General features: G+C 40.5%; 1 protein-coding gene across 1 annotated transcript in view; it reads left to right on the plus strand.

Annotated features, from left to right (window-relative positions):
• Positions 1-10342: 10342 nt before the first annotated feature.
• Positions 10343-12574, plus strand: part of CARD11 (caspase recruitment domain family member 11) — a 43663-nt gene continuing 41431 nt past the window's right edge. Inside the window, exon 1 of the mRNA XM_030958063.1 lies at positions 10343-10459. Coding sequence (XP_030813923.1) covers positions 10447-10459 — 13 coding nt within the window. The 5' untranslated portion in view covers positions 10343-10446. The remainder of the gene's footprint in view (positions 10460-12574) is intronic.

A 12574-nucleotide genomic window follows, 5' to 3' on the forward strand; every position in this document is an offset into this window, starting at 1 on the left:
CTGCCTCCTCACATGGCATTTACTTCCTCCAGGGCAGGGAAAGCCAACCCAGGCTGAGCTGGAATGGTCTCCAGCAACTATAAAAGCAAAATGAAAAGTGACACTTTTCAACTCAGCAAAATATAAAAGTGAGCTCTCCTTCTCCACTCCTCTGAACACTTGAGCTTTTGCTCCCAGGCAGGCCTGTCAGTTCAGACTAGACTCAGCAAAGTGAAAGTCTCTGCAGAAAGCATTGTATCATCATCTTAATCTTTCTCCTCACTTCTTCTTGTTTGTTAATTCATCTTCATTAGGGCTTTTGGTACTCACTATCATACTTGTTTTGTTTCTTATACCTCAGGCATCCACAATGATTTCCCATATGGAAGAAATGTTGGACCTCAATTTTAACATAATAAGGATCAAGTCGTGCTAAATCTTACAAAGCCTCTGGTGAGAACATCTGTGGGTCTGCTGGAAAACTTCAAGTCCTGGTTTTTCTGCATGCACAGGTCAATATTACTGAGCTGCTTTCTTTGGGAGAGGTAGTGACTGCTGAGAACCCAAGATGAAGGTATTGTAGCAGTGTACAGTACTGTTGATAGTAAATGTCTGGTTTGTAGCTGTTGTTGAAAGCAGATCACTACCACAGTCTTTAGAAGTGTAAACTAATTCCTGGTCTGTTACAAGAAATCAGGACAAAAGCTCCCCTTTTTCTGCACATCTGGGCTTTCAGCATTACTGATCCTTCCACACCCGCTCAGCAGCCTCTTCCACCAACACTCCATGCCCAAGGTCTGTTTTCCCTTACGTCCTTTCACTTTCATCATCTCAAGTGCAATATTAATGTATGATTTTTTAATTCCCTTCAGATCCAAGCTTTTCCATTCCCTTCAAATTTTGAGCTTTCTATTCTTCCTTGCTGTCATCTCTGTTCTTCCCTCTCAAGCCATCAATTACCAGAGTATTTCTCAGGAAGATCTTGGACCAGTGGCTGATGTATAGTTTTTGGACCAGAACAGTGTTCTGTGTGTATGAAATCACTTTTAAGACAATTTAATTACCCTTCCATTTCCATTAGGGATTTTTTGCTTCTTTATCCATACAGAACTATGGAGAGCTACAGCTTTTGGCCAGCAGATCTTTGCCTGTGGGCTGCTAACAGCTTTTGTACTTTTGTCTTTGCAAGAGTTGTCTTCTGAAACTTATGTGCCCATCTTCACTGCCCCTCTCTCATCTCCAAACTGGTTTGCCTCATTACTTTGATTACATCATTGCTGAGTTACTTTGATTGTATTCCCAGACACAAGCTGTGTCCAAACGTGAAACATTTTCTAGACTTTCTGTATTAAAAATAAATTAAATGGAAAAAAATCAGATTCCATCTTTCAACTTCTCTGACATTTTGTGAACATCTTGTCTCTAGCAGTGACCACTTAGGTTCTGTAAGAACAGAAGAGGACAAAGATTCCAGAGAATGTTTATAGGAAACCCATTCCCTCTGTGTGAGTGGAAGACTGATGGTTTTCCAAGCAGTTCTCAGCCTCCATGACAGCCTGCTGTCGATGTGTTAAATCTCTTAAGACCCAAACCTTAGTCTTGTTCAAACACTTGACTTTTCCCCTGGGAAGCTTGCATGGCCAGAAATGGATTGCTGACCATCCCTGAAAGAAATGTCCTGTCTTGTTCATTAAGTAAATGATGCTAAAAAACCTTGAATCACCTATTAGTGAGTGGTTAAATAGAGTGAGAGCAAATACACTCCATGAACGCTTTCATTTCTCATGCTCAGAGAAATACAACAACCTGAGCTACAAGACAGGCTTGACTTCTGCTCAGGAGAAAGGCAGGCCAGCCCCTAACAACAGGGAGGTAATTAGCAAAAGGCTGGCTGGTGGTATATTTTGAGAAAGAATTCTTCTGCTGTGGATAAATTTTCAGGATTAGTGAGAGTAGCTTAAATTCCTCAGTTATATTGGTGTAGAGAGAGCTCAATAGATCCATGATAGAAAAGAGAATTTAGTTTGTTTCATGGTGTAAGGAAAAGAATTGGGTACAGTTGTTGCAAGGGGAATATATCATTCCCTAAATCCTGATATAAAATGGTAGTTCCCTCTTTCTGTCAATACTCTTAACATTATTGCTTCTTTGTCTCACTGAAAGTCCAATTTAGGAGTCACTGGGGTTTCTTAAAAATTTACAGGTTTCACTCACTGGAATTTTAAGCCCACAAGTTTATAAGCAGTTTTTCATATTTTGGTGAGCCAAAAGAGGATGAATGCATAATTCCATATCTTTTCAGAAATAGACAATATGGTTTCTTTGTTCTCTCCAAAACTTTTTAGACTCTTAAATAAGCCTGAAGCACTATGCAGTGCTGTAAATTTTAGACCTTTTTTTCAGTTTTATATGAAAGGACTGTGCTCATCTCTCTGTCCTTTCTCTCCTTTATACAAAATATAATGTAGGCATATTTCTATGAATGAATGGGGGTCAGTAAACTCAGCAGGGGTCTGGTATGTTTTACACAAGAATCAGTGATTAACACATCAAACCAGGTAATTAGTGCAATGTCTCATAAAATCAGTCTTCAGTTTTATTAGATATCATTATCTATTAATGTAATAAATTTAAGAAGTTATTAAAATCGTGGCAATTTAGATCTACAGATAAAAACCTAGACCTATGTGTGCTTGAATTAATTTCATTTCCATTACTTATTTTGAGATGGGTTATCTGCATTCTATTACATCAGGTGCATCAGAAGTAACTCCATGAATGATAAGTGAATTAAAGTTTGTTACAAATTTCATGGTGTGTAATAAATGTGGGTATGTGGGTATTGGAATGAAGTGAAAGTCCTATAGATGTAAAGATATTAAATATTCTAACAAAGAGTTGCCATGCAGTGAGAAAGCCCAGCCTGCATAAAGCTACACTATTGTTTCAAAGAGAAATATTAAAAATTCCAACCCAGGTATTCATTTCTGGATCAATAAATAGCAGTCATATAGTTTTATGGCTATGTTTAATCTCACATATGTAAAATGTGCTGTGATATATGACCACTATTTATATGCATCCTAAGAACTCTTCTACAGGAATGCTCGGAGTCCTTCCCTTGGGAATTACACAGTTAAATAGAAAATGAACATGAGCTCTTGGGAGAACAGATACATCCAAAGATGAAAAAATAATTCATAAGTAGCAAGTCATAGAAAAATCCCACAGACTGATCGAGTGGGACATCAAGATTTCTGTCAGATCAGTCACAGGGGCCAGTTCCGTCTCACAGGCTGTTAAAAACCTCTGAAGGACTCTCCACTACCTGCTGCTTCTGCCCTCTTTCCCTTGCTTGGGAAGCATTATATGTTCCTAGCCTGCCTCAGGGTCCTCTGCTTTCAGAAATGATCATTGCTGTTTTGGCAGAATAACTCTGAATGTGATGTTGGCTAAAGCTTGTTCTATTTAAGGGAAACAATAAGGAGAAATAAGGCATAACATGGTAATATCTCAGTCTGACCTCTGGGATCTGATAACTTTTCCATCAAATTGCTAACTTAGCCCAAGTTGCTTTTGGCAAATTCCTGTTTCATAAGCTTATCTCTGTTCTCTGTAATGACCCAGCTCCTGTTCCTGCAGTGGAGCTGCATTTACATGAAGATAGCTCCAGCTCCCAGCTTTGGGAGCATGCATTTGCTGTTCTCTGGCAGAGCTGGATCTTTGGTGTGACTCAATACAGGAATTCTTGCTTTTCTAAGGTGTACTGATGATATACTCTGGTTTTGACACATTTATGTAACAGTTTCAAGTTCAAAGGTGTTGTGGTTCTATTTACAGGGGAGAAGCAGTGGTAGATTCAGTGAATCATGGCGGATGCAGAAGACCTGTAATGAAAGGTAACAACTTCCACTTGTATTCCCTGGATATTTAAACTGTGGAAATTTCCTCTTGCCATTCAAACTATGTGGATTAATATATAACTCGTGGTTTGGAAATTACATAGTTCATATTATTAATTAACCCTAACATTGCTATTTCTGTGTGGTATCTTAGTGCTCTCAGCACAAGTTTTCCTCCTCCTGACCTTTTGAAGAATCTGTGTAGATTCAAAAAGATAAAATTTTGAAGAATGTGAGCCATTAAAATTGTGCAGTTATTTTCAATTTGTCTGTATTAAAATATGCATACTTTTAATTGGAATAAATGCTGACCTATAAAGAAGACAAGAAACATTTCCAATTTAAAACAAGCAAACAAACAAAAACAAGTAACTCACCTCTCCTGGCATCTACTAAATTTCAAGTTTGATAGATTATCCTTTAGATTTCAGATATGTTAAGTCCTCCAGTCTAATATTCAGAATAGATATTGACAGTGCTACTATCACATAAATGGGGAAAGATGACTTTGTGCTTTAAGCAAAAGGTGAGATATGAGACTGATTAAATTATTTAGAAAAAAATTTAACAGAAGTTGTTGAACTAAAATAATTGTTCCCAATATTTGTTGTGGTGACAATGATCTGAATTCTATCAATGCTTTTTTTTTCTTCAATATTAGTGGCTGAATTTATTCCTGTCCCTCTTTATTTTAAGAAAAAAATATTGGTTTAGGAGTGTCTACCATGATCTCCACTTCTTTCAGTTGTTGTGGTATTGTTGTTTTTTTTTTTTAATAGACCAAAATATTGAACTATGTGAAAGAACTATTTTTACCACTTGTAAGGGAGAGGAAATATTCCCTTTTTACCTCTCCAATACTTTGTCTCATCATCCACTAAGGATGGATATGAATATATAACTCATTGATTGCTGTGAAACTAAATCATTTGTCTAGAAGGTTTAAAGATCCTTGGATTTTAAGCCCTGTGGACATGTAATTAAGAACATACGGAAAAGCACAAGCACCTGAGCTATGGCTCATGCCCAATTTTGATGAATCATGTAAGTGTAAGGGAAAGAGAACAGGTGGAATAACAACTCCATTAACTCTGACTCTTCTGGAGTGAGCATCAGAGAGTCTGGAGCTTCCCTCCCTTTGGCCTCAAGAAGGGGCAGAATCTGTCATAGAATCCCAGAGCTGTAGAATCCCAGACTGCTTTGGGTTGGAGGGGACCATAAGGGGTATCGTATTCCACCCTCTGCCATGGGCAGAGACACCTCCCACTATCCCAGGCGGCTCCAAGCCCTGCCCAATATGGTCTGGAACAATTCCAGGCATGAGGCAGCCACAGCTTCTCTGGACAGCCTGAGCCAGGGCCTCACCACCCTCACAGAGAGGAATTTCTTCCCAATATCCCATCTAAATCTACCCTCTTTCAGCTTAAAGCTATTCCCCTTTTTCCCATCAAAAACGCAAGTCCGGGTTCTTTGTTTTAGTGCAGGGCTGGTCTTTTGTGCCATGGGTTGTGAACCCAGATCCCAGAATGGATTTGAGCCCAGATTTTCCACACTGGGTGAATATGCTAACAGGTGACTGGGATAGATCCCATAATACTGTCAAACTTGACAGGGACTGTACATTTTGTGCAAAACCATGTAAGCCCCACACTGTCAAATGAAAGAGGAATTTTTATGCTCTCTGTTCCCCTCTGATATATGTTTGGCTGTCATCTTATTTCATAGTTGAGGCAATTGAAACACTGTTTAAATGTGTATCATAAACCTATAGATGAGAACATTTCCCTGCTGGATTTAAACCATTACCCCCAAAGGTGTTAAAGAAACCACGCTGTGTGTCACTTTTTAAGATCAAGGGGCATTTTTGATGTTAATGCCTAGAAAAGGCAGATGAACACTAACAGCTGCTTATGCACAGACTGGTGAATTGAATAGGGAAATACTTCTGTTCTGGAAGTCAGATCTCCAGAGAAAAATGATAAATTGTGAGCATCCTTAAGTAAGAGTGATAGTCTCTAAGGATAGTTGAGCAAGGCTGATAACATAAAATATGTAAAACGGGGAAAATATTTAATACTTCTGTTTCTCTGCTCTAAGGAGTTGGAAGGGTTGTGTTAACAATATATACGGTGCTGCTGTGCTCAGGCATGCAGGAGAAATGCAATATATTAGTTCTCAAATCAGTAGTTTGTGAAATGCCTTTCTGGTATCCAGGGATTTTCAGGACTGTTACACTGATAAGAAGTCAAGGGCAGTCTCCTCATGGGCTCAGATGGCTCTCTTGGGAGAGGAAGGGAACAGAAGAGAAGGAGGAGCAGATTAAGAGCTGGACATTTTAGCGATTTTTACTTCCAAACGCTGATATTTTTTTTTAACTCTTCAGTTTGCAGATATTTAAAGCTTTGCAGCAGCTTCAGCTCTGTCTTAGAGCTGATGAATCACATCTTTAAAAAGGCCTCCTGTAGGAAGTTGTTACTTCTCCTGTAGGAAGTTGTACTTTTCCTTGCAGTACAAGGAGAACCTTACACCAAGGGAAGTTTATTCCCATAGGAAGTATATGGGATCCCTGTGGGACAGACAGAAGGAGAAAGGAGAGAAACTTTCCCTGTAGACCCCAATAACGATGTTCTGGTATGAAAGTCACCCATGGGCAAAATGCGTGGGAGGCCAGCAAAAATGGGGAGGAATATCTAAAATTCAAAATCTTCTCCACTGTTTGATCACTTAATAGAATTACCTTGGAATTTTGCTGGCTTTTTTATGCGAGGAACCCAAAATAAAAGCAGGGAGGAAGGGAAGGTACAGCACCACCAAATGATTTAAAATGCAACCTCGTTCAGGTTGTACCACCAGGGCTCAGATCCTGCAGAATCAGACCAACTGGAAGGAACTAAATATACCCTTTCTTTCTGAAGTCTCTGGGAAAGAGGGAGACAGCAGAAATACCAGGCATGTCCTTCCACCTGGGGACTTGCAGGTGAGAGGAGTTCCTTTGAAAGCAGAGGTGCAATTTATTGTTTCCTGCACCAAGTTTAATGAAAGAAATCTGAGAAGCCATAACAAACACCAGTAACAAAAAAAGTATTGTTTATTGTTACCTCTTAACTGGAGAGCTTCTTAAACTGAAAGTTCCAGTGGAATTTCTTAAATTATCATTGTTATTAAAAAAAAAGAATCAGAGGACAGAGACAGGTATCTTTTTAAGGCAATTCTGTTTTCTCACCCTCAAAAAAATAAAAATAAAAAAGGAATATTTCTTGTTTAGAACTACCAGTCAGGCTGCTAGACCATGCATTTGAGTCAGGAAAGCCCTGTTTCAAACTCTGCAGCTTTTTGCTCTGTTTTAGGCGACACATCTGAAGTTTTTGATGTTTTCTGGTTGCCTAATAGAACATAATTATTTTCTACACTTGCATTGTGTGAAACACATAACTTCAGTCTGCCAGCCTCAAGGAACTGCAGCCTCACTATAACACTTTTTTTATAGCTTGAGAGAATTTTTTACACCTGAAAACTGGGATTAAGATTGTAAATTCTTTTAAAAGAGAGTTGATATTCAGTTACATGTGGCTTTATGATTGATGACTGTATCCTGCTCAGCTATCACAGTTTGCCAGTAAACCCTTTATGACTATGAGAATTTTAGGTTCTTTGATTTCTCTGATAGATTCCTTAAAGCTGCTCAGGCTTTGCTGGATAATTGCTTCATCTCTATGGTGTCACTTTAATGCAGGGAAATGTGGCATCTCCTTTAAAACAGTTACTGTAGTTTTTGATCTGTTTGTAATCTGCAGCATTAAACAAAGCAAAAGCAGGAACAGGAACAAATGATACCTAACCCCTTGCTTGTAGGGCAGTTTCAGAGTCTGTTGCCTGATACCCTGTTTGCTGAAGAAATCAAGGACAGAAGGAGAAAGCTGTAATGAGACTTTGTGAGTTTTGATTTGAATTTTTAGCATGTTTTTCCTTTCAGGTTAGGAACTATGTGTGGAAGATCTATGATTTTAAAATTGAAGTGAAGCCACGAAGCCTCCTGCCAGCAGAGTTAGTTTCTCTGGTTGTGCTTAAAATGGTTCCTCTGTTGCATGCACAAATCAGCTTCCTCTGTGAAAGCAGCAGAAAGCTCAACTCAAAAGTGACTTGTATTGGTTTTGATGGAAGAATTGTAAGCCAAGATTCTTGTAGCTCTATTTCACAGTTTTCACCCAAAGTTTCACAGACTTTCCCCCAGTCAGAAACTGCAGAACCTCACCTGTGCAGTTGTTGCATGGTGAGATTTTAGGCTGCTCAAGGCAGGAGGTTTTCCTGCACCTTGTCACATGCAGCTCCAAGTTTGTTCAGCAGTGAATTTTGGTAAAGTTGCACAAGAATATAAGTAGCACATCACAATATAGTCCTCACTGGAAAAAAAAATTATATGGAAGGTAGCAAGTTCTGCTATTGCTCAGCAGGAGACAGAAATTCCTGCCTTCCTTTATCTTTGAGCTCTTGATATAGAGAACTGGAATTGCTTCCAGAATCCCTTTCTAAATAATCCTTATGGATAAACTTAGACCCTCACCAGTCCAGGTACAGTTACAAACACACGAAATTAGAGGAAAAAATAGGGGAGGATTGGAGCAAAGCACCCTTACAATTTTTGAAGGCTTCAGATTTTCAGTTTGGTAAGAACACTTTATGTGTTATTGTAGCAAGACTTTGAGCCATGTGTTTTCTCTATTTTCTTTACATTTCTTCTTTTCACTGTATCACCTCACTTCCTCTATTCTGCTCTTTGATGCCGCTCTATCCTTTGACAGTTTTTCCACTGTTCTTTTGTACTTACTTTCCATTTGTTATGTTTTTCTTTATTCTCTACCAAATACTTTTTCCTTTCTTATTTTCTCCCTCCACTACTGTCATCGTGCTTTCCCCCCACACACATTCCTAAATTATCTATCGTAGGTTGCTTATGCTTATTTTTCTAGTGTTTGTGATTTTATTGCTGTTATTTTGTCTCAGGAAATAAACACATATCCATGCCCATATATACATAGTTGTTTTTCTCTAGTCACCCTGAAAGAAAAGCTGAACCTTGCAAAAATCATGAGGTAGCAGAAGGTAATCCAGACAGCAAAACCTGTGGGTGACTCTGCTGAAAGCCCTGTTATTGTTCCTGTAATTTGATGTGTTTGCACTTATACCTGGACTGGTGACCTTTGCAGTCACGCTTGCACACTGACATCCTTATTACTCATCCTTTCTTTAAGGGTTCTCTCTGTCCCTCACGCATCCAGGACCTGACTCCAGTGAGGCTTCACCTGTGCACATCTGCCCAGTGTAAAGGTAAAACCTTGGGTGAGAGGAGTGGAGCTGAACCTGTGCCTTGTACAAGAACCAGCACATCACACAAGGGGTTCAGGCTCAGGATCCCTCAGCAGGGTGGCAGAACACTGAAGGATGTTTCTAGAAGCGATGGTGACTCCTGGTCCTGCGTGACTCAGAGAACAGCAAGGACAGGGACTGGGTGACTTTGCTCTGGTGGGTCTGGCTTCAGGGGGGCTCCTGGCTGCAGCAAGAGGTAAATTCCTCTGTGAGACCCACCAGGGGCTGGGTTTGCATGTTGGCCTTAAGCCAGGAATCCAGCATTGAAGCAATACAAGATACTGCAACTTCTTTGTGTCAGCAAAGACTCCCTTTGGAGAACATGTTCTTTAAAGCATCCTTCAACTGTAAAATCATCTGATGAATAAAGCAAACCTTGTTCACTACCTTTTTAGCAAAAGAAGCTATTAATAAAATAGACGCTTTAATGAAAAACCTTTGAAATCTTGGGAAAACCCAGAACTCCTTCTACCTGGAACTGTTGTTCTTGAAACTCTGTTTTCTTCAGTTCCTTCATTCTTTTTTCTCTCCCACCTCCTTTCTACCAGCAAGTGCCCTGAGACACCAGGGCTGCTGCTCTATGCTGGGAGAGGCACAGCACCAGCCAGGCTGGCATTAAGCACATCTCCTTGTGCCCCAGGAAAACGTGCCCTGGCAGTGTGTGCAGCTGGAAGTGAGGCAGTGGAGACAGGCTGCTTCTTGTGCCTGAGCCAGGCGTTAGTGCTGCCACCTCTGCCCACTGCTCCTCCTGGGGAAGGGGCAGCAGTGCCTCTTGATTTGCTTGCCTGGTGTCACAGGGCTCTGCTGTCACCTGCCTGCAGAGTCATTTGCAAACAGGCCCTATTGCTGGGGAGCAGAATGTGTTTTTTTCAACCCGAAGCAGATTTATAGTCTGGTTTCCTGTTAGATCTTTGCATTTTCCTTCTCCGCCCCTCCCAGTCTCTGACACACTTTTTCTTACTTTCTGTGCGGCTTTTTGCTCGTTCTGCCCCCAGTGCCCCAGCCTCCTTCATTCCTGATTCTTCCGAAACTACTGTACTTTGGGGGCCAGGGGGTGTTTTACTCCTTGTGTTTTCTTTACTTTTCAACAGCTGCAGAGCACAAATAACCTCTCCAGAACTCTTGGAGAGACACTGAAAATTGCATGGAGGCGACATAGAGAGTGAGCCTGCAGCAGCTGCAGCCAGACAGCCGGTCACTCATGAGCACCCAAGGTAAGGAGAGCGGCTGCCAGAGCAGCTCACCTCCCTGCTGCCTACCACAGCTCTGATCACTGAAAGTTCCACTTTCACCTGTTTTGCATTGATGTTCAAAAGGTTCTTTGAAAATGGTTCCATTTGTGCTTTCCTTGCCCTCCTCAGGTCTGGTACTCGGCATGCGCCGATCCTTGGAGCCCAGGGTTGAGGGAGGCAAAGAGGCTGTAGCTGGAGGTGCAAATGTGCACTGGGAAAGAGAGTTAATATTGAGGTCTGGAGAGAAGAGATGAAGGACTGATCGTCAGCACTGGTCTCCAGACTATTTCTGGTTCTACCCATAGTTTGTTTTGCTCTAGCCCTTTCTTTAAATCTCTTCACTGAGATTTATGCTTTCTGTTAATTAGTAAAATCTTTCTTATTTGGTTTTCTTCCTCTTTTTATTTGTTCTTCTCACTTCCTTTTTTTCTATTCTCAACCATCTCTATTTCTTCTTATCTTTTTCACCATCTTTTTATGCCTTTTTATGCAATCAAGAGTATTTTCTGTGTGACAAATATTTCCCTTCTTCATTCCTTTCCTTTCCCTCTACCTTCTTTTGTGCCTGTGTGATAAACTGTACATCCTCTCTCAAGTTCTTAATCTCTCCCTCCCTCCCCTCTGTCAGTTCCTTCTTGCTCTTGTGTTCCCCTTTCCTGCTGTTCCTCCAGCTTCACACATGCACTCCTACTCCTGCTCCATCCCCTCTCTCCTGTGTTTGCTGCCATGGCAAGATCCTTTTGTGAGAGCTGCTGTCTCTCCACTGGGCTGTCCTTGCACACGTCTCTTAGTCCTGTCGTTCCCTTCCATAGACATGTGCAGGATTTATATATTTAAAGTTTTGAGGATGCATCCCAAAGTAGGAGATTTTTACACTTGCATATCTTCCTTCCAATGCTCAGGCTCATATTTAGTCATTCACAACAAATAACCACTGCCATCCTGTCTCTCTCTTTCTTTCTCTCTCACAAACAGCATTTTCTAATACCTGTAACTCCCTTGTCTTGCTCTCCACTCTCAAATAGAGCCTGCCCTGACTTTGGGTATTCTATCCCTTCTCTTTCTGCCATCCCACTCCTTCCTACCTCCTTACCACAACTCTCCACCAGGTTTCTCTATCTGTTTTTATCTTTATATTGCATTCAAACTGGGAGGAACTGCTGATGCAGCTGGGCTTGCGCTGCTGCCTTAGGATCCCTGCTGCCAACCTGCAGGGGAACCAGAGGAAGTATTGCAATCTCTCAGCTCCTCTTTCCTCTGCAGAATATGCAACCTGAGCAGAGAAAGAGCTTAGTGATGGGACTGAAGGTAAATGAAAAAATGGGAGAGCACAGTGCAAAATGCCTTTGGAGAACTGTAAAAAATAGTTCTAGTTGTTCGTTAATCTTTTTACTAAACTTAATAAACTTCTGAAATTCCTGCCCCACAGCAGAATTTCTGATCTGACACTGCAATAGTTTTTGTCCTTTTGATTCCTATGGGACTCCAAGTCCCAAAGGAAGAAGTTCTCATCTCCAATACTGTAGTGGCAGTAACTTTGTTCCTAGGATCTGGAAACAGCTCATGTCTTTTATACCAGACATATTGGTGAGTCACCAAGATCAGACATGGCTAAAAACTGCATCCAAGGACAATATCTGGTGTTACTCCTTGCTTAAATTTGTATGCTTTGAATCAGATATGACAAATAAGTGCATTTCTTTGATGAAGCTTTTTAGCCTCACCTTCTTGAGCAGGACTATTGAAACTGAAAATTTATTTCTGTGGATGTTCTGGTGTGGTCTTTTGGGAACTGAATAAGGTTCACTTATTAAACTCAGCTGAATTAATAAGAGAATTATTATGTGGGAGAATTCTCTTAGCAATCTGTCTGGCTCTCTGAAATTGTCCATCTCCTTATGAGTGAAAGGAGCTTAAATTTTTATGTTTGCAATTATAAGATATCCTTTCTGATTCAGAGCTAGAAACTGTGGCCTTTGAGCTGTGAGCATTCTTTTCTGAATACAGAAACAGTTACATTAAAATATCTTTGCCTTTTGGATCTTGCAAAAAGTCCACAAGCCTAGAACAATAAAATAAGAGATGCTCATTTTATAC

Source organism: Camarhynchus parvulus, chromosome 14, assembly GCF_901933205.1.
Source record: "Camarhynchus parvulus chromosome 14, STF_HiC, whole genome shotgun sequence".
Classification (NCBI taxonomy): domain Eukaryota; kingdom Metazoa; phylum Chordata; class Aves; order Passeriformes; family Thraupidae; genus Camarhynchus; species Camarhynchus parvulus.